We start from the raw sequence: 22360 nt of genomic DNA, 5'->3' as shown, positions 1-22360 counted from the left end.
GGTGTTGGGGTGTGCATTTTAATGGATGAAATATTTTTATAAGAATAATTTTTGTATTATTTAAGAAGAAAAAAGAAATTTTAAAGATTTTATAATTTATAAATAAGGATTTGAAAAAATAGAGTGCAAAATAATTGGTATGGTGCCAAGCACTCCGCACACACAAGACAAATCTCGAATGTGGTTTTGGCGCGAAGGTCTCGTCTGAGTCCTCTCTGAGGAGGTAATTCTTCCATGGGGAGGTTATTAGGGTTTCGTCCTCCTCAGTTCTCGGAGGTAATTCTTTTGCATTCAATTCAAACACCTCTATCTATCTATCTATCTATCTATCTATCTATCTATGGATTCAACATTGATTAGATTTGGTGAAGATACTGAGTTCTAGCTTGTAAATATTCACTCAAAGCAAGCAATAAATATATATAATTTTGGAGTTGAATCGATTGTTTGATTGTCACAGGAGGTAGCTTGGTGTCCTGCTTGGCTCCAACAACACCATGTTGAGCCATTCGATGAGCAAACTACTCCCGAGCAACAATTCACGGTTTGTATTTTTTTTTTTACTATCATCCGTATTATGATTTCAGAAGTAGATAAGATAAATAACTTGTCTTGTTTGGCACCAGAAAGTCCTGTTTTCTCCTCAGTATATGTAGTTTTCAGGCTAAGTTTATGTGTAACTTGTTGGAAATAATATTATATCATAATTTATGAAGATCTCATGATTTGTACATGTTATGATTATTTTGTATCTTTGATTTATTTTAATTCCTTAAGCGAATGGATTTGATTGTAAACAAGAGTATCGAGTTGAGTGAATAAAAGATGTAGTCCCCTAGGGTTTTGTGTGTGGATGTAGGTCAATCTTGGCCGAACCATTTTAAACCTTTGTGTTCTTTCTTTTCTTTTTTTTTGTCTCTATTATCTCTCCATATTCAACCTTATTGCCTTATTACAAAATTCAACTTTACTATCTTAGTATACAGTTGGATGTTCTCTAATGATCTTTTGGTGCATGAGTTGGTGATACAAGTTTCAGTTCTATTGATTTACAATTCTCAATCTCCCATTAGAGTACAAGTCAAGTTCTATTCAGTAATCAATGCCTATCTAGTGTGTTTTCAGGACCTGAGCTTGTCACAATATTGTCTTTTATTATAGAGATTGAGGGATAGTTGGTAATTTTTTTGGACTTTTGTTTAATGCAAGAATTTGCACAACTGGCAGTGTCATGCATTTGGGATCGAGTAAGTACCTTGGAGTTTTGTTTATGTATTTATTTATGGTAATTTAGTAACCATGAGAATTATCATGATTTCATACCAATGTAGCAATGTTGCATGGCATTTGCTGTTTTTACTATGGGCACTGCAGATTATCAAAAGATTTCTTTACTTTTTCTTTATTTTTTGTTATTTCTTTTTGAGAAAAGTATATAGTAATGGACTTTTCACATTTCAATGAATTGGAATTGTCATTTTTTCAACAGAACATCAGCACTGGAAAAGATGTGAATCTGTCATCAAGGAATGAAGGTAGATATAATAGCTGCCACCTGTTCTTATCTGGGGAAGACAATTCACCTGCTAGTTTGGCTCAATCTTCTGAAAATGTAAGTTATTAGAAAGCAGGATACGTTGGTGTATAATTTTTTGCTTCTTGATAAAAAAATATTTGTGCCTGTGTGTGTATACACAGATTTTGTTCTTACTTAAACTGCATTTGTAACGTGCCCATCTTGAACCATAAGGATATTTTTCACTTTGGGCTAGGCTCTCATGGTTTTAAAATGTGTCGTTACTTGGAAGGGATGTGAACTCAATTTTATAGTCCATAAACTTTTCCTACCTAACTGATGTGGGACGGGATGTGACATTCTCCCTCCCACAGGTCCACACGTCGTTGTGAGTTTGGTGATCAAAGTTCTAAATAGTGTTATTAGTGACGGTGTAACGGTATTGGGAATATCGAGTGTTGTATGCTTGTTCAGATTATTTTAATCTTAGTTTGTCCTATTTTAATCAATCTTGTGGTATCTAAATTTTTTTGCTGCTTGTACGAATCAAGAAAATTAATGTTAACACAAAAATTGGACATGTGGCATGCAATAGATGAATTGATCAGCACTTAACATGCTCAATAATGAAAATGTGGGCTCTGTTTTGCATTCTTATGTGGTAGCATTCCCACATCAAGTAGAAAAGGGCTGAGTCATCACAAGTCAATTAAAAACCTCTTCATTTCTTTGTTTCTATGCAAAATACCGCAGTCCCAAGCCGGCCAATCAAAGGGACTTGAGGTGCTCCACCTCTTTAAATAGGCCACTCATGCACTAAAATGTAGTTGAAGCTGCAAGGATAACTCCAAAGCACCACATGGAAATCTGTTTTGAAAAGCTGCAAGGTGCTCCACCTCTTTGGAAATCCAGTTTTTGTCGGTGCGTATTGACTCGACTTGCTCTGTAGTGATTTTGATTGCACCTCGGTAAAGCGGGGTGTATTCAACTCAGCATTCCCAAATTCCTGTTTGAATCGGCTGTTATGCTATGACTCGGCTGGTTTTTAAATCCATGATGGGGACACGATGTCCACATCATTCTCTACCATCACTATACCATCCACACATAAGATAAGAGCTCATCTTATCACTATCTTGCATGATGAAAACAGTATGATCTGCATCATTGTTACTTAGTCTCTTCTATTTTCCCTACAATACTGGTGTCCATCAGATATGATATGACAAGGGTGAGGGTGTAGAAAATGTGTCTGACACAATTTAGACACTTGGATCCTCTAATTTTTTGTACGATGTTTGAACAAGATGAAGCTCAAATTTGCTAGTAAATAAATATTTATTGCCTCTCATACTGATGGGAGAGAGAAATTTCACATATATATATATATATATATTTTCAAATTCTATTTAATTTCAGGTAACAAAATAATTTACATCATTTTATCTAAAAATATTATATAATATGCAATGTATATGTGGTCAGGACATGTCCCCATACTCTTACCCTTTTGGATACATATCCTAATATCCAAAGATCTAGTTTTACAAAGGTCTGATGGTTGGACATGCACCCATACTCAATACTTGTACTGGAGTCTATGTAAAATAGGCCTACATGACTTCACCTATATTCGAACCTGAACATGGCATTGAGCAACCTGTCAAACCAAGATCTATGAGATTGCTTTAACTCATAAAGCATCTTTATCAATCTACATACCTTCCCTACAGTTGATCGAGAGGAAAACAATGGTGTCAGTGTCTCCTCCTTTTAGTCCGAAGGAATCACAAGAATATTTGATGATAAGTTAAATGATTTGGGAGAGTTATAGAAGAGAATTTGTTACTTATTTTACTTTTGGGTGTCACTGTTTTCTCTTTTAGGGAGATTCCTTTGCTTTTGATTTGTAGAGATTGGAGAGTTATGTGTGAGATGTAATTTTGGGTATAATTTTATCATTTTTTTTGGTGGACCTCTCATTCTCCTCCTCTTGTATCTTCTTCTTCTTGTTTTTTAAATAAAATTTTGATGTTTATAAAAAAATGTAGATTAATTTTTTCACAAGTATATAAATGGGGCAATCAGAGAGCGGCATCTACTCCCAACCATACCCCAAACCTGAATCAGATTCACATTATTCTCTCCATACCCTCCTGATTCCAATTGGATGCCTCCCAAATTATTCCTTTTGTGGGGTGGGGAACCTCGATTAGTGGGCCAAATTTCCATTCCTACGTGTGGCTTAGATAGCAGTGCCCCCAGATTTCCAAGAAGATATGACAAGATTGACTTTTGAAGCCTTCAGAGTGTCAGTTTCCCCAGCCTCCTTCAATCTTTTTCCCATACACTGCTGCTGATCTCGAAGTTTTGGGGTAATGAAGGCACAATTTATGTAACATAATATTTTTTCTTTTTTTCTTTTCTCGTGACTAGTTCATTTCTGTATGTGTCTTAGAGAACTAGGTGTTTCTATTGTCAAATCAGAACCTGGCCTCCATCTATTTCATGCTGTTGCTTATCTCCAGCAGGTGGTACATTTTCATCTGCATCTATCACCAGATGGTATTTCACAGCATACACCAAGTTCACTTTTGGATACGTCCCAAGCAGGGAGGACATCCTCTAATAATGTTCTATCAGTGCATCAAACTGAAGTGTCATCAGCAGGTCAAGAAGAGATGGAGAATCAATTCAGAGTGGGTTATAATGTTGATGTGGTAAATATGCCTCCTTTGACTTCCCAGCAGGAAACATCTGACCATGTTTGTCCTCAATCTCCTGCAAAGGACAAGGATGTCACGATAAATAATGAAGAAAATGCTGGATATCTCAAAGTTTCTGATATCAATGAATCTGTTGAACTCTCGATTGCGGCATCTGAAGCACTAATCATACATGACATGGTAAAGAGTTCACCATCCACAAAATCATTGGCAGCTGCAGCTGTACTTGAAATTGCCCTTCGAGTGAAGCAAGCACGCTTGGAGGGTTTGGAAGACGGCTTCCACTGCCCCACTGAGGATATTGATGAAATGGATTTTCTATCAGACTTGGATGAATCCGATATGGCAGATGCATTTGACGATGTGGGCTTATCTGTTAGTAATCTTGATGATCTGTGTGCTTGTGCTTCAACCATATCTCAAGTTAAAGATACACCCAGTTCAGAAAATCATTATGGATGTGATGAGGGCCAGGGTACTCCAAAAGTTGATTGTGATGATATATCTGTAAAACAACAGTCAACAGATATTTTGGACATGGCAAAACATGAAGGAAAAGATTTACCAATAGAAGTTCTTGATTTTGACAGGCAAAGGAATCTTATAGATGATCCAACTTTTGGTTTAGAGACCTTTGTTGTGGCAGCTCACAATGACTCCATGGTGCATTTGTCACTCACGGCAAATTCTGATGTTCCAGCAACAACAAAGGCAAAAGAGGTATTGAAGTTCATTTTCTTTAATATTTCGGTGTCTTCTCTGTATATCAGCTGAACCAAGTGTAAATGATTTTTTTCTTTGATAAGTGTTAAGTGTAAATGAAATTTTAAGGTCGTTTTTCGTTTAAAATACAAGGTTTTCTCAATCATCCCCTTCCCTCTAGCCCTACAAGCAAATGCATACTAGTTCAAGAATTTGTTAGACAAATCTCTCAATTAGATTCTCATGTATGCCTCTGCAGCCCTCATTGATGAATGTAGATTGTATCTAATTAGTAGAAGATTCTGTTGCTTTTTAGTTTGATAAGTAAACCTTGGGACACCAATGAAGCTTGCTTGGATTGCAGGGAGTTGACTTTGCCATGGAGAACATGACTTCATTTCAGCCTCAAACAAATTTGAACTGTCCTCCTCACGCTTGGAATAATGTGAATAATGGTGATATTTCTGTTTCCATGTGGCTCTTTCCTTCTCCCCGTTTGATGCATGGTGATCTATGCTTATCTTGTCATTTTATTTTCTTCTTGCAGAAAGAGATGATAACCTAACAATTGTAAGCTCTGACAGATTTCAGAGCCGCTGGATGGGCGGTTGGATGTGGAAGGTGGATGTTGCTTTCCAATAAATCTCTCTGTTAATATTTCCTTCCGTGCTTCTGTCTGTGTATCATGCTGTTCTTAAAGGGATATTATTCACTTCAATGGTAACAAAAAGCTTGATAACACCATTGATTGTGTAATTTAGAGAGAAAAAAGTCTCAGTTTCTCATGTTAAGGTGCTCTTTATTATTGTTATTTTTCTCAAATTGCAGTATAGGAGGCAAAACCTCTGTATTGTTGTTGAAATATTGAACCTCCCCCAGTTTTATTCCATCATTATTATTATTATATTTTTTGAAATATTCTTTTCTACCTCATGACAACATCTGAAATTTGAAGTGTATTCAGCCATTCTTGAAAGGTTTACATTGAAAATTTGTGAACTTTCTTTTTTCTCGTTGTCTTAGGTTTCTGAATCTTTACAACATCCTTTTGCATGCTCTGTTATTAACTTGCCATAAGATTGTTTTAATTTTACTAGTTTTCTATGTAACTTCCAAATGTCCATGATATTGAACTTCTAGTCTTACATTCAGAACACCGCCTTTCACTTATAAACCCCATCCTTACCTTATGTCTTCCATAAACTTGGTGTGGAGCACTACAACTGGACAACATGTTTGTGATTATCAATTTCAGGTTGCTATCCTCGTTGGTTATGTAATAATTTCTTTAAGTTAGTTAATTTTCTTTTGTTCCACAGAAGGAAATAAATGTTCATGCGTTGGCGGAACATGATAATGCTAAAAGCATTCCCAAATTTTTGGTTGGCGAGACAAGCTATCTATCGGAATCAGCTGATATTGCCCAAGATGAAAATTCATTTGTGCAGGACCAGGATAAAGGGTCTCACATGGCTTCTCAATCAAGCATACCTAAAGATTTACATAACAGGGATGATGAGGGTATATTGTTTTCTCAGGATGTCATGAGATCTTGTAGTTTATCCTTGGTCGATCCTCTTTGTTCTGTTGTTCCATGCAGTATTTCTTCAGAAAATGCCTGTTCTACTCTTGCTGAGAATCCAAATGATGAAGTTGATGCTGGAAAGTGCCTCAGGCCTGCATCAGAATATTCTAACTTGAATTTGCAGAGAACCTCATGTTTGAATCCAGAATTTGTACATGAGGAAAGGCAAGCTGTCTCTATAATTAATGGTGAAGGTTCTAAGTGCACCGTTCGCAAGCAGTTGACCTCACTTAAAACTTATAGCATGGTATTGCCTCACCGCAGTGCCTTTGGGGAGAGGGATAATATTTATTGTAATCGCTCATTCCCGTCAGAATACAGTTCAGGATTGCTTTCTGCTAAGCAAAATATGGGCTGTAAGAGGGGTTCAACAGGACAACCATCTTTGGATTTCATACGTAAATGTAGTACCGCTAGAGAAATGGAAGGAAATTATGAAACTTTAGTTGTGCAGAATCCAGTCACAGATTTGATGAATCAGAAGAGAAACAATGATGAGACTGCAAAAGATGTGACTGAGTTGCAGGTTCACATGGAGAAAGCTAGGTGCTCACCTCTTATTTTAAGCCGGGGGAAGCGTAGCCGTTTTCAGGCTCCTAAAGAGTTTGTAAATCATTTCAGTGGAGAAGAAAATCCAGAACATTCTGCAAAACAAAAGAGTGATTCTAAGCTTCCACAGAGCAAGAACCTTAAAAAAGAGCAGCTTAAATGCAAAATTGCTTGTGATGCTGAGGTTCCAGCAAGAAAACGAGTCCGTTTCTCAGACACTGAAATTCAGCTTCCACAGAAGAAGGATCTCCGAAAGATGCAATCTTCACACAGAGATTGTAAGCCTTAAATGCTGATGCTGTATTGGACCTCTAAATTTTAATACATTTCTGAAACTTATATTATACCTAATATGGTTTATTGTTTAAATCTGCAGGCTCAACTACAAGAGCTGGTAAAAGATTGAGACATTCCAACCCAAAGTTTAAGTCTACACTTCAAGAAGTAAAAAAGAGTCAAACAAATTGTCTTGCCCAGATCATTAACAGACTGATATTCCGAGATATAGAATTCTTGCTTACAGGTTTTCCTAGACAAAAGGAAAAGGAAACCGAGGGCCTAATTAGGAAACATGGTGGTGTAGTTCTTGCTGACATTCCATCTCCTCCAAATTTGAGGGGAAAGAGAAGCTCAAAATTAAAACTACAGAAGCTTCCCATAGTTCTGTGTTTCAGAAAGGTTTGTTACTTAAAAAGTTAAAGCTACAAATACTCATCTTTTCCTGTTACTACTCTGCTTCCTTATCTATTTATGTTGACTTACTCTACTTGTATGGAGTAATGTAAGTATCATTCTTAAGCTAGATTGATTAAGGTTTGTTGTTGCGAACAAATGAAGTTACATAAATGGTTTAATCTATGCATTTTTTTTTTCTATTTTGTTTTCTTGATGGGTGCGAGAAAGAAAAGGTTCTAAACTAGCAAAAGTGCTACCGGACTGTTCTCATGTGTTCTGCACACCAGATGTGTTTTTAGTTGATCTTTGCTTGTTATGTGATCGATGTATACTAATAAAAGTAAATTTTTTAATAGCACATTTATCAGGCCAATGATGTTGTACAAAACATAATGTTAGGCAACTAAGAAACAATACCTTCATAAAGTGAATGTGCTTAAGGTGAAGATGCTTAGATGGATGCATGGTAACTGTAAAACCAGGAAGTACAAAATTAAAATAAATATATTCGTGAAATGGTAGTAGTAGTACCGATGAAGATAAATTGAGAGAGAACAAGTAAGATGGTTTGGTCATGTACAATGAAGATGTAAGTGTTATGATCACCATAAATGAAAATGTTAGGGGGAAGAAAAGACCTAAATTAACATGGAAGGAGATAGTAAAAAATTATACGAATTTATTTAATTTAAATGAGCATATAGCCCTTGACAAAGGAAAATGGCAAAAAAGGGTTCATGTATCCAATCTCACTTGATTGGAACATAAGGCTTAGTTTGGTTTAATTTGATTATTTATGTCATATATATGAATATTTCATTTAAATACAAGTGTTACAGCTGGAGATTTTTGTTGAAGATTAAAATGGTGCACAATTGGAGTTACAAGTGAAGGAAAGGAATCAATATCTTACCGAAGTTTGAAGGACCAGATTATCAAGGTCAAGAAAGCTCCAATTACAGATTCAACAATACCTCAAGTAGCTTATGTATTGTCCTTGAAGTAGTTAAAGTCGATAGCAAACAATTAGACGACACTTGTGCTGAACTGAAATTTTGGAGATTTTGCTGTTGGTTCTGAATTTGATATGCCTTTAAAGGTTACTAGTTTGCTATTGAAGTTCTCTCACGTAGAGCTACAACTTAGAAGAGTTTCCTAATGAGATTCTCTCCCTTGCATAGGGTCTCACACACAATAGATCTAATCTAAGTGGCCACGAGAAGTTAGTCGCAACCAGTTCTTGATATTAGAGAGGAGGCCAAGGGGCCAAGGTCGAATTATGTGAAGATATTATAATAAAAGAAGAGGTTAAGTGAGTAACTAGATTTCTGTTACAAGTGAGAGCATCTCAAACAGACTTCAAATTCAATGAAGAGATGTGTCTTCTACTCCAATTGATTTTGTCAATCTGGAAAATTCAACTTCATAGTTAAGAAGGTTGCATTGTTCTGCTTTTCAATTTCTATTGAAGCAGAAAAAGCAGTCTCAACTCGAGAATTTTCATAGCAAACAATAGATGCACTTTTAAAGCTTGTGGATTTTTATATTTCAACATTTTAAAACTGGAGGTTGAGTTTTGTCCAACTGGGAGGGGAAGGTGCCGCCTATATGAACTCAAGGAAGTGTTACATCAAAGAGGGAACCGACTACAAAGTTTGGCATGCTCTTAGAGTTAAGGGTTCATAGAAATCTTTGTAAACCATACGAAGGTTCTAATATAATGGAGAGCATGTTTAAGAGGTTTCATTGAAACTTTCGAAGCTTTCTTGGAACTGTGTAATGCAATTCTAACTCCATGTATGATGCTGATCAAAAAATTCTCTCTATGTATGATGCCTGTACTTGTCTTTTTTTTCCTCTTGTCAACCTTCTGCAATTTTAAAGCCTTTAAAGCTCATAGCCAGGTCTGAGAAGCCCTTATTGCACTCTTAAATCGTATTTACATATGCCAACTCTTCACTCATTGATCAAGTGTAATGCAGAAATAACATCAAGCCAACTCTATTCTTGGTTACTGATCACATCACCCAAACTGCCCCACTACTTTCTTTATGCCTAAAATACTAGCCCTTAAACCTCATAGCCAGTTCTGATTAGCCCTTATTGTACTCTTAAAATCGTACGTAAATGCTCCAATTCTTCATGCAATTTTTTGACGAGCACTCCAACTCTTCGCTCATTGATCAAGTGTAATACGCAAAAAAACACCAAACCAACTCTTTTCTTGTTATTGTTCCCATCACCTTAACTTCCCCACTACTTTCTTTCCACCTAACTACTAGCAGATCCCTGCCCCTTCTATTGCCCCATTTGGCTGCTAAAACCAACTAGAAACAGCCTAAATAAGGCTCTTAGCTGCTGACCTACATTGTTTTTGGGGTCACTGTTTGTACTTTGTATTTTGTAGAGTTTTCTTCACAATCATCCTATATCAATCAATTACCTGTAATGTACATTATCACAAATCTGTAGCAATGATTCGGCTGTATGACTATAAATGTTTGGTTATCTTATGTAAATTTACTGACTTTGTCAGTGATTGTAACTTTTGTCAATGTGAAAATTGAGTGAATTTGTCAACGACTCAGGTAAAATAATCAAATATGTTTAACTGAATCATAGAAGATGTTGAACAACATTATTGATGAGGGTTCGAATTCCCTCCTGTTTGCCCGGTTCACTGGCTTAGGGGGTGGCCTCTAAACCTCAAATTTACCTTCTTGGGGTGGTCCAAAGGTCCCTGCCTAGGATGGGTTCTCGATTATCAACAAAAAAAAAAAAAAAAAGGAGGAAGAAATATGTTGAACTTCAAGTTGAGATTCAACTTTAATGACTTTGAAAGTAATAAATTCTTTTCTGTTTATGGATATTAAATCTATGATTTTTGGTTATACTGCTTTACATTATCATTATCAAACCGCTTTACATCTATTTATGTTGTGTTCTCCCTTCTTTGCACAGTTGGTTTGCTTATATTATTCTTAGTTTTTATTTGGGTTGCGGATGCCTAATTTTGAATTTGATATTTTCCTCTTTTCCCAGCTAGAAACGACCAAGTTCTTGTATGGCTGCGCAGTAAATTCCTACATACTTAATGTTAATTGGCTTATTGATTCAGTAGCAGCTGGTTATGCCTTACCGCGTGACAAGTATGTCTTGCATATATTTAACTTCCATTCATATCACTGGTGCTTTTTAGCCTGCTGATTTGTGTTTAACTTTCTTTCATCTTGTTGCTGGAATTCTTTAATTCTACTGTCTTCTATTGACTGCAAAGTAGTCTAAGTTGAAATATTGACTCTGATTGGCCTGTACTCAAGTGTTTGTGATTTCAGAAGAAAGATAGATAGAACACGGGGAAAGGTAATTTTCATTCCACGGCTTTTGCTAATCCATGATATTAGTAAACAATAAATGAGAAGTACAGATAATGGTTGCTCAGATATGATATTTTCATTTAGTATGTGTAAGAATTCAATGGCTATAGGTAGTAGTGAACTGGGGATATTTTGGATCTCAAGCTCAAACTTGCAAAGTCTGGTCTTGGTTAAGATTTTTGCAATTTTGGGAGAAAGGCTTGAAAAATTCATGAGCTACAAGGCTCAAAACTAAGCAATGGGTAGAATAAAGATAGAATTCAGATAAATCTGTTTAAATTGCTTTTTTGTACTCAAAACTCTCATCATGTGGGTTTGAAGTCATTTTTTTTCCCCAAATAACTTGACCCTTTGATACTGTAGTTTAAAAACTGCTTTCAATAAGGTCCAGCTCATCAATTTGAAGTAAAATATTCTTAGATATTTTTCAAATCCCTGAAACAGTACCAACATATTAACATGACCTGCTAAAATTCAAATAAAAATGTAGACAGAGATAATAAGAATACAATGACCCCTAATAGAGCAACAGACCCCAAGCTAAAGCCAAACAGATGAGCTTTTTCTATGTTCTTTGGAATCTTTTTTTTTTTTTAGAACTCTATTCTTTGGAATCTGATCTCCAGCTTTTTCACCCAACAATCAATTTTGATTTCGAGTGCATTATCTGTACTGGTGGTGGATTGTTTGACTAACTTTGATTCAAAATCTTACAAGGAATTATTTAGTTATGAGAAAATATATCCAAGTAATTGAGATGATACCACAATCTTAGTAAACTTGGTTTGTATTAATAAACTTAGATTCTCACTATAATTTATCGATTTGTTAGGGGAGGTTGGTGTTGTTTAATCTTCAAAAAATTGTCCCACTAATATAGAGCAATATATGATTTCAATTCCAGCAAAATAAGTAGTTTTTGAACAAATTATAGGTTGGATTGCAACCAACAGCTTACATAGTTTTTGAACAAATTAAATGAAATTTTCTGGCAAATCTGACTTTCTAAGCTCCTACAATTACTTAAGTAATCCTAATGAAGGCTATAAGATACAGAAGACCTGCAACAAAACAAATAGCCCTATCTAGAAAAATTACTAAAAGCACCCTACGCTAAAAGCTAATGACTTGTGAATAGGTTCTTCCCCTCATTCTTCTTGTTCCTGCAGCAATGTTGTTTCTAGTTTTAATTATGTTGTCTAAACAAATATAATTTGTTAGACCAGTTGGAAGAATAATTGTGATAACATGCAGTTTTCTATTGCTTTGAAACTGCAATATATATCATCGTAAGGTCCTCATAATTTACTATATATGAAATGAAATAGGCCTCTAAGTAATTTAATATATTTTGGAAGCTCAGTATTACCATGAAATGATTTGTGCATAGCATGTTCTGTCCTGGCCTGATACCATAATTGTTAATATATGAAAGGGTTTTCTTTTATTTTATTTTTTATCTGTGAATTTTCTGCACTAATGCAAGTAATCCGTAAAAGAAATTTTAAACACAGTCTTATGCTTCTAAAATAATTTATTTGGCAGATATATGATTATATCAAATCATGTTGGTGAAAAGTGCACCAGAATAGGTAGGCCACTATGTTGCAATAACCACAATTATATATTTGACGGAGTAGGTATCTTGCTTCACGGGAAGCACAGTTTCTGCACCAGACTATCAAAAGTTGTGAAGGTAGAGTACTTGTTTTTAATATTGATATTTTGGAGAGAGTTTGCCACTTTAAGACCCATTAATATTCTCCTCGACTATTATGATTTGTATCTATTTTGTGATCATCTCTCCAGCAGTTCTTGCAGGCTTCTGTGGATATCGTTTCACGTGCTACTAATAGTGGTAGAGTAATGATTTCAAATTGCAATACTACACTGGTTTATTGATCTTTGGAAGTGGTTATCCTGTGGTACAGAATAGTTTCCAATTTCAAATTTCAGTACTACACTAATTACATTAATTTTTGATCAGCAACAAAAATTAATTTTATTAGAGAAGAAAAAGGTACAATGAGGGGACAAGGAGTCCTCAACAACACTCAAAGCTGTAAACAAGTACCACATTGGGACACATAACAGTAGTATTTTTCCAATCTACAGACTACAGATAGAACAAAATTAAGCAATAAATGGGATACATACATTATTTGGTGTAATGTAATATACAATTGGGCTTTCAATTGATATTACTCTGTCTAGATGTGAGATTTAATCTCGCATGCTTGTTCAGAGGTCAGACTGATAGAGAAATTTGATCATGAAGGTGAAGACGATGCTCAGTTTTTGTACCAGTTGGGAATGCTTTTGGGATTGTTTATGTTTTGTGAATCCCTTAGTACAATGATAAATCAATAGGGTAGATTCCCTTTCCACCACTTTGTGGTTCCTGAGGCTCATGGAAAATTGCCTACCCTGCCACCATCTTCCATAAGCCCCTTGGCAGAAATGTTTCAGAAGTTTTCAGCGAGAGCCAGTCGGAAATACTCAACCTTGATGAAATAATCTGGTTCATGAAGTTGACCTGAAGTGTTTTTTGTGTGCGTATGTTACATAAAATGCATATTCACCAATTTTATTCTTCCAAAGTATTTTGTTTCTTGGAAATGACTTCCAAGTTAACAACAGATGGTTAGCAACCATATCAGTGTCCACATTAAAAGAAATTATTCAGTGCTCCATGTCATTTATTAATTGACACCTTGCACATTGTCTCCTAAAACTCCAACACAAAAGTAACAGGTCCTACAGTTTTTACCAATTACTATAACTTGGAGCACCCCTGGACTTGAACATTGAATAATTTCTCCCACATTAACACTAACTTCATTTGATCGCTCAGCCTAGGCTTTAGACTGCTAGTTCATCTGATTGTGCCTATATGTTTGTGATTATAGTCTCACGTAGTCCTTGTTCTTTGTTGACTGCCAGCATGGAGGTGGCAAGGTGTTCAAAACCCTTCAGTTGTTGGTCCAGAATCTTAATGCTGAGAAGATTTCTGCAGGGGTTATTGTTGCCGAGGATGAGAGCAGGGTTTCGCGTCACTTGAAGCATTGTGCTTCAGAGGGCAAGATACCAATGATGGTTGGTGCTTTCAATAACCATTCTCTCTCTAAATAGCTTAGCTGACTAAAGATAATATCAAACTCCCAGAGTGTTGAGAAAAAAAATGGTCTATTGCTTGTTAGGCCATAAATAAGATAGCGGCCGAATAATCTGTCTTTTCTGTGCCTTCAATTTTCAATTTTATGTATTCTTAGTCTTTATTGATTACTTAATGCAGCCTGCTAGCTGGATCATAAACAGCTTACATTCTGGAAAGCTTCTTCCTTTCATGGAGAATAGGCATTCCTCTTCTTTGCCCAGAATCAAGATTTTGGATTTTCCGGATTCCATGGCAATGAGTGAAGAAATATGAATCTTTCTCCTTCTGTAGCCGCTTATGGTGTATGTGTATAACTATTTTATACTGTACCGTTAGATGCTTATTATATGTATATATATATATTTTTTTTTGAGGAAAAGCAATCTAATGAAACATTTTAAAGTTATTTATTTGATGTATTTGTTACATGTTCAGGTATTGGGTTGATCCATGGAATTGTTTTAGACAAATATCACTTGTTTGTTCAACTTCTTCTGCTATGAAGAGAAGTGGTAAGCAATGCTTCCTTGACAAGTAGATCTGTTGAATAGGGGCTCGTTTCACAATTCAAACAGTGATCCTTGAAGTTGACTACTGAATTTCATTTGCATGATTGAGGGGGTTAAGCTCACCTTTTTAGAAACTTGGTTACTATTTCCCTTCTTGCAAACATTTTGAATGGTAACTTTTCCAAACAAAGCCCTAAGATTTCAGCATTTAGATTCACTATGTTTGTTTCTAGTTTTTTGAAAACACTTTTCAGAAAATTCTACATTTTTGTTTCCCGTATTTTTTTTTTGTTTTTATTGATTTTTTTATAAATATTTTAAGCCATTTTTTTATAAAAATTTTTAGACACACCTAACATAAATATACTTAAAATGCATAATTTTCGTGAAAAAAATCTTTAAAAAATTCACTAAATACTAGAAATACGAAAATTCAATATATTTTTTTGTATTTTTGTATATTTATTAATTTTTTAAAATATTTTTTCACAAATATTTACTTTTTACATACATCTAAGTAAGGTGCATGTAAAAAAGTAAAAAAAATGTTTAAAATTTTAAAAATATTTATTAAAAACAAAAAAATACGAGAAATAAAAAATTTAGTTTTTAAAAAACTGAATTTAGAAAATTGAAATCAAACACAGAACTAGTATGTTTCACAGGTTTTGAAGCTAAGCTGCTGTTGTGTTCCTTTTCAGAGATGCTAAAATTTTGACAAGGAAGTTCCCTCAGTGCCTTGAAACTCTTGGAGCTGATGAGTTGAAGAGATAATATCCTGATGACCACAATTTTTTGTGACAATCTTTAGGTTTGTTGACATTGACAATTTTTTTTTTGGTGATTTCGATGAGCGGCGGAGTAGCTTTAATCGAAATAAAAGTTGATTAGAATTTCCAAAGTAAGTTATAAATAAGTAGTCATAATTGAATTGTTCCAATTTGACACCGGAAAAGTAGGAATGGGAATGATGAAAGAATGAAAAATGCTCTTAACTATTTTTAGGCAGCTATTAACTTGTGTGATGCAATAGGATCAGTCATCATGGGTCATGATATTTGAGTGAGATTTATCGGTTGTTTTGTGTATATTGTATAGTATAGTTGTATTGTCAACTCTGTTGTATAGTTTTATTTCTTATTATTATAAAAATTTAAGGTAATGTGGGAATCCTATTCCAATTTGTTTGCATGTTTTTTTTTTTTAAATAATAATTATTATTCTTTCTTTTCCAAAAAAGAGGACTTTTTGTATTACCATTGGCTTTACAATAATTGGCATTCAATAAGTAAATATCTGATTTTTTTTTCTTCTTCAAATTAATTATATGGTCTTCAATTAATCTTCACCTTTGTTGGTTATGAATTTTTGTGGTGTTAGTTATAAGGGCCTGTATTATAAAAAAAAGTGAAATTACGAATATTCTATTTTTGGTTATGCAAGTGGTTTTTTTTTTTTTGTTAAATGAATATTTGTGGTGTGATTTGTTATGAGGCTTTGTGACATTTTTGTAGGGCTTCCCATGTTTCAGGAGTAGGTGTCTTTATATGTGTATCATTCTATAATTGGCCCTTTTCCTTTTAGTTTGGATGTCCTGTTGAATAAACATTAAAGTCAAATAAAAATATTATTTCATATTTTACTGAACACATGATTTATGATATATAAGATTTGGAACCAATCATAATTTTGGAGATTTTGAGTTGGATTACTATCCACTTTGTCTTACTTGATATTCATGATGGAAAATGCTAGAGGTCTCAAAATTTTTATCAAATATTTTATTAAATGTCTCACATGAATATGAATTCCACACTTATGTAGGACTCATTTCATGTGAGACATTTAATAAAATATTTGGTAGAAATTTTGATATCCTAACATTACTCATATATGATGTGATCTATGAAAAATTGCATGTATTTAAGATTTACTTTACAAAAATGCGTTCGGTGTGATCTTGTTGTAAAAAGGTTTCTCATAAAAAAAAAAGCGCAATGGTTGAGAGTTCTAAACTAAGAGCTCTAATGTGTATGTGGGTTCCACATGATATGATGTTTTGGCTTTATTTTTTTATTTTATTTTTTGATTTTCCAATATAGCTGATTTAGAGCTCAAAAATAAGGAGATGTATCATTGTTGAAAAAAAAGGGTTGTCTCCTGGTGGATTTTAGAAATGTGTACTTTAGCTAGTATTATGTATATTAATGCTTCAGTTAGATTTTGAATTTGCTAAGAAAATACAAAACGTAAAAGATATGAACAATAAAGAAAATGAAAAGAAAAGAAAATGCTGAATGAATGAATATTAAAATATGTTATTCCCAATTCACTTGTACTTTAAAATTATCTCCTTGCATGCATTGCAAATTGTGTCATATAAAATTTTAAAAATTAAAAATAAATTTTGAGCAAATTGCGTCACATAAAATTTTAAAAATTAAAAATAAATTTTGAAGTATATTTATAAATTAAAAAAAAAAGAAAGTGAAAAAATATCTAAAACCACATTCCACCCAAACCCAATTATATAGAAATTTTTAAAAAAGAAATGAAGCAAATGAATATATAAATCAAAGGGTAAATGGGTTCATATTATGGGCAAGAAAGAAATATCCATCTTTTAAAGAGGGACACATTAGAAAGGTAGCCTTCTCTTACAAGCTTCAAGGGGTAGTGAATAATGATACAACATGCAACTACTACTACTACAACATTCTCCTAATTCCTTGACAATTTCTTCAATCAAATCTTTGCATATGTAATCTTGTAAAACCAACCCTATTCTCCCAACCTCTCTCTTCTCCCCCCATGCAATGTCCCTACAAACTTCATCCACACTCTCTATCATATTCATGGTAACTTTGTTGCTCCATAAGTACGGTGGCGACGCCACCTCGGTCTCACACTTTATTATCCCAAAGTCATCAACATCTCTTCTGATGAATCTAGGGTTTGTTCTCATCGGTTGTGGCTTTTGTTGCTGCTGCTGCACCGTTCGTCTTCCTGCACCTATTTATTTGCAATGAACACATTAATTAATGTTCAATAATATCATCAATGTCTTGGCTTGGGAGCGAGCTTATATATTGATATAGTCACATTTAACATTGATATAAAATTGATTCGAAAAAATAAACAAGCAATAAATTCAAGCACATAATTTTTTGATGGAAAAAAGAAGTTTGTAAACAATAGTTGTTTTGCATTTCAAACTGATCAAATAATTTTTTGAATTAGGATTTAAAAAAATAAAAATAAATCCACTTGTTTGTTTAATGGCCTAGCTTAATTAGCTAGCTACTCTTTTTTTTTTTTTTAATCAGCAAATGTTAGTTGTTAGTTATTAGATTAGCACCTATGAGAGAAAATCTCTCCACCCTTGGCAAAGCACCTAAATACTTATACTCCCTTAATTTAACTCCCTTAAGTGAAATTGAACCCATGACCTATCTAAGAATTAAGCCCTAATTAGCTAGCTACTTGCCTTTATATTTAGGTCAAATCTGTTTCATTAATAACAAGTATCTTAAAAAGCAATTAAAAATGAAGTATAGTTTTATAGATTCAAATTCAGTTCAGAGTGAGCCATATTCACAATAAATTTAGTCTATAAATTTTATTTTTAGAGTAATTTTCAAAATATAATTTTAAGATAAAAAAGTATTGAATATAGCTAATTATAAGTATATGCATGGTTGGAAAAAAACTCATAATCTAAGCCTCACAAAATTTTCTCACAATAACATGACATGTTATGTGTTAAATTTTAAACTTTATTACAAATTCAGCCATACTAGACATAACTCTCTCTTGTCATGTTATTATGAATAAATTGTAAGACATGAATTATGAATTTGTAACATTTTTTTACACAATTATATAGGGTGGGGGACCCTAAACCTGATAAAGTGGAGGAGTTGTTGTCACCTAAAGCCGATGTGAGTGCCTTCTTTTTTCTTTTGCATTTTCTTTTTCTTTGTTTCTATTACTACTTTTCAGTCATCTTTGACTGAAGGACTAGAGAGAAAATATATTATTTAATAACTGCTATATGCTATTACTTTTTAAATTTCTAATGCTTTAATAATAATAATAATGACCAAAAGAAAAAGAAAAAAAACTTTTTTATCATTTTATTAAGAGGGTCCATGCTGAATATGCTATAGCTATGATTATTGTTGATAATTATGTTCTTTTGTAACTTTAATAATAGTTGCCAACTGGACTACCTCAATGGTGGAAAACATTGGCTCCAGTTCAAGGACATGTACTTATTATAGAACTCCAAGTCCACTGCTTGCAGGGATTTAAAAATAAAATAAAAATAAATTCTCCTGTCGCCTTGTTTAAATTCACTCACAAAAGATATAATCAAATGACAGTGATTGAATTAAAACATACAGATAAAGAATTTTTAGAATAAAAGATCTTTAGTGGAGTGGAGGTATCACTAGATGGATTTTTAGAAAAACATAATGTCTAAAACATAACTACATCTTGATATTTATATGAAACATAATTCTCAAGAAAATTTTATAGAACGTGAAATTATAAAGTTGAAAAAAGAAAATCTGAAAAAATAGTATGAAAAGTTATTCGTTCGTCTTGTTAATGACTGTTTATTGGGTGTTTGTTAGGAATAATTAAAAGTTATAATTTCAATATGAGCATTGCTATAGATGCCTAAAAATTAGACAAACTTTCCAGATCCAGTAATGTGTCAAGAAGATGGTTGGTTAATAATTAAACATTCTCGAATTGTAAACCAATTATCATCTTAATATATTACTGGGTTTAGTAAGTGAATCTAAAACATAGACTTGTATATTATATTCCTTTCAATAGACATTTAACATATTTTAATATATTTTACATTATTTTATATATTTAATGCATTTTTTTACACATAGACTAACATAAAAAGAAAAAAAGATTGTCTGATCTGATTTATCTAATCTAATCAAAAAGCAAAAAGCAACTTAAATATTTATGATGTAAGGACACACATATATATACACACACACTAACAACATATGCCAAAGAACATATAAAAGATAAAGAAGTTGAGTGAAGCCAAATAACGGGTATGTTAAGTTGGGTTTCAAACCAAACAATAATAATACATGTTCATAAATTATTGAATCTAAAAATATGATAAAGATTGGGTCATGTGTTTCTTGGGCCAACAACAACTTCTAATGAGTCAAACTCAAGATATCTAATAGTTTATAGAACAAAATTCACTAATATAATCAAGCTTGATTTTTTTATCTAATAGGTGATATTGAATGATCTTGCAAGCAAACTTGACTAGTTTAAAAAAAAAAAAAAAAGGTTGAGTAGTTTGATGAGTCTTGTAGTTTAAAGGGTATGTTGATGTGAGAGTTGGCACAATTGAGCAATGTCTATTTAGCATGCATCTAAGATTAAGGAGTTAGGTTTGAGACTTGAATTCCAGTGTATGCAGTTTTTTATTATTTTATTTCCTTTCTATGATTGTAAAATAATATCTAGAACATCTTCATGAAAAATTGAAATTAATAAAGAGAAAATTAAAAAATTCTACTTATTATGAAAATTTATCAAGAAATTTACTATGAATGATGGAGCATGGTTGGGAGATCTATGTACAAAATGAATTCGAATCATACATTGATATTTCTGGATAAAAATTTTGAGTGTAAAATTAAACCAAACTTTAAGTCCCATCAAATGATGTCAGATATATAAATATAAAAATTTTGAGTGTAGTATTAAAAAATTAGGTTAGCTTGTTCCCATGTTTATTCAAGCTTGAAAAACTTTAACCAGCCTAGAAAAATGACAAAACACAAAAACAAAAACAAATTTTTTTTTTTTTTTTTGGGAACATGAAACCGAAAGAGGGAATCAAATTGGTCACATCTTAATAAGGACACCCTTTTTGATCATTAAACTAACCAAATAATTAAAACTTTGACCACCCTTGTTCAAGAGGATTTCAAACTAAACAAAGTGCTTATTTTTAGAACTTGCAAGTGCCAAAGGAAAGTATTTGGAAGAAAAAAAGAAAAAGAAAAACAAACAAAAAAGAAAAAGAAAGAAAAGAAGGTTTTTGTTTGATATCCTAAGTTGTTATTTATGTTAAACTTAATAATAATAAAATATTTTAAAAATTGAAGAAAAAGACAAATTAAATAAGAAGAAGAAGATTGCATACCATTAATAATGTGTCTTTTTGAGAAGGAACTGGTGTTCAAAGGTGATTTAGTGAAGTCATCAAACACAGAGATCGGACTCCGCTCTTCGCCGCCGTTAAATTCCGAACACCACTTCACATTCCTCATTATATCTCCTCCACCACCGCCGCCTCCGCCGCCTGCATTGCCCTCTACGCTGAGCGGTGGCGGCTGAGATCGAAGGCGCTCCGGCTCCTCCGTAGATCGCAGAGACTCGATGATTTTCTTAATCGCCTGGAGATCTTCGTCACATTTCTCCAACGCTCCCAACAACTTCTTTCTCTTCTCCGCGATCGCAGCCTCCGCCGGAATCTCCTCCAGCCCCATCAGCCTCGCCACAAGTGCCGGAGGCGGCGGAGTACTAGCTCGGAAGTTTTCCGGCGAGTTGACGGAATTCGATCGCCGAATCTCCGGTGGAAGTGTTGGGCTTCGAGGGACTTCGCACGAGAATCTCCGCCGAAAATCGACCATTTTGTCTCCTCCACTCCCATTCGTCTTCTTATAATCGCATCGCATCATCATCGTCGCCGGCAAAGAAGCTTCGATTTTCACCGGAGCCGGAGAATTCACCTGCTCGTTGCTCTTTCCATGCTTTCTACCTTGTAAAACAAAATTGACAAAAAAAGAAAAAAGAAAATCGTAATGTCAATCACTCTCATTCGATTCACAATTGAATTGTTTAAAAACTACAAATTGAAGTGTGAGAAAGGGAAGGAATCACCGAAAGTGATTCGGTTACGGTGACGATTTTGGTACTTGGAGGAGACGAGTCGAAGAATGCCGGACAAGCAACCGATGGTTTTTGCATGGTGGTGGTTTTTTTCAGGCACGGTTTCACGGCGAGACGACGATGACAGCACAGTCTCTTGTCTCTTCAACATTTTTCTCACTTTTTCTTTATCTCGCTAGAGAGAATTTCTCAGTGATTGATCATTGTAAAAAGATAAAAGAAGAGAAAAAGGAATGTTTACTTACCCTTGTAGTAAATAGTATGGTTTTAAATACCTAGCAATGTTGTACTTGCACATAATTTTATTTTGGACAAATTACGAGGTAGGTACTTAGAGCAAGGATCCTTTAGAGTGATTTTTTTCTAAAGTTTCCTACAGTGTTATATTGTGTGGTTGAGATTTACTGGCAAATCACATCAATTTTTCTGATATGACTTGCCAGTAAATCTCAACCACACAATGTAGCACTCTAGGAAACTTTAGGGAAATGATATGACTTGCCAGTAAATCTCAACCACACAATGTAGCACTCTAGGAAACTTTAGGGAAATTTCACTCTAGAGGATCCTTGGTGAGGTACTTATATTTTGATTCTTCTAATTTTAATTAATT

At 33.9% G+C, this 22360-nt stretch overlaps 2 protein-coding genes across 9 annotated transcripts; one reads left to right on the top strand and one right to left on the bottom strand.

Moving 5' to 3' along the window:
- Positions 1–15966, top strand: LOC114313544 (uncharacterized). 7 transcript variants are annotated; one of them, XM_082898833.1, is made up of 14 exons: positions 1–276; positions 461–544; positions 1490–1612; positions 4048–4962; positions 5309–5399; positions 5492–5565; positions 6264–7356; positions 7455–7756; positions 10800–10902; positions 12676–12826; positions 14074–14226; positions 14426–14589; positions 14723–14799; positions 15498–15966. In XM_082898833.1, exons 1-9 carry the CDS (start codon positions 235–237, stop codon positions 10830–10832), a joined length of 2757 nt encoding a protein of 918 aa, XP_082754959.1. In that variant the 5' UTR covers positions 1–234; the 3' UTR covers positions 10833–10902; positions 12676–12826; positions 14074–14226; positions 14426–14589; positions 14723–14799; positions 15498–15966. The 7 variants fall into 7 exon arrangements, with proteins under 7 accessions (XP_082754959.1, XP_082754956.1, XP_082754957.1 ...); XM_082898830.1 differs by having other exon boundaries at positions 10796–10902; XM_082898831.1 differs by having other exon boundaries at positions 10796–10902; positions 15462–15966.
- Positions 15967–17333: 1367 nt separating this feature from the next.
- Positions 17334–22066, bottom strand: LOC114313546 (uncharacterized). Of its 2 annotated transcripts, none has more exons than XM_028259920.2 (3): positions 21739–22066; positions 20999–21616; positions 17334–17808 (listed from the first exon to the last, which is right to left on the bottom strand). In XM_028259920.2, the coding sequence occupies exons 1-3, from the start codon at positions 21896–21898 to the stop codon at positions 17435–17437; spliced, it is 1152 nt and encodes a 383-aa protein (XP_028115721.2). In that variant the 5' UTR covers positions 21899–22066; the 3' UTR covers positions 17334–17434. The 2 variants fall into 2 exon arrangements, with proteins under 2 accessions (XP_028115721.2, XP_028115722.2); XM_028259921.2 differs by having other exon boundaries at positions 21774–21986.
- Between the last annotated feature and the right edge of the window lie 294 nt (positions 22067–22360).

The sequence above is a fragment of the Camellia sinensis genome, chromosome 12 (genome assembly GCF_055761805.1).
Source record: "Camellia sinensis isolate YWXY chromosome 12, ASM5576180v1, whole genome shotgun sequence".
Classification (NCBI taxonomy): Eukaryota; Viridiplantae; Streptophyta; class Magnoliopsida; order Ericales; family Theaceae; genus Camellia; species Camellia sinensis.
Note: the sequence above shows the minus strand (reverse complement) of the source record. Positions and strands in the feature narration are given on the sequence as shown.

What these genes read in the sequence shown, in the direction of transcription:
- LOC114313544 (XM_082898827.1), top strand. Translation starts at nt 235, where the DNA reads ATGGGGAGGTTATTAGGGTTTCGTCCTCCTCAGTTCTCGGAG. An exon ending in TAGTTCTGTGTTTCAGAAAG is followed by an intron (nt 7,757 to 10,795) that starts GTTTGTTACTTA and finishes CTCTTTTCCCAG; the next exon opens with CTAGAAACGACCAAGTTCTT. An exon ending in TATGCCTTACCGCGTGACAA is followed by an intron (nt 10,903 to 12,675) that starts GTATGTCTTGCA and finishes TTTATTTGGCAG; the next exon opens with ATATATGATTATATCAAATC.
- LOC114313546 (XM_028259920.2), bottom strand. Translation starts at nt 21,898, where the DNA reads ATGTTGAAGAGACAAGAGACTGTGCTGTCATCGTCGTCTCGCCGTGAA. An exon ending in CCGTAACCGAATCACTTTCG is followed by an intron (nt 21,617 to 21,738) that starts GTGATTCCTTCC and finishes TTGTTTTACAAG; the next exon opens with GTAGAAAGCATGGAAAGAGC. An exon ending in AAAAAGACACATTATTAATG is followed by an intron (nt 17,809 to 20,998) that starts GTATGCAATCTT and finishes GCAAATAAATAG; the next exon opens with GTGCAGGAAGACGAACGGTG.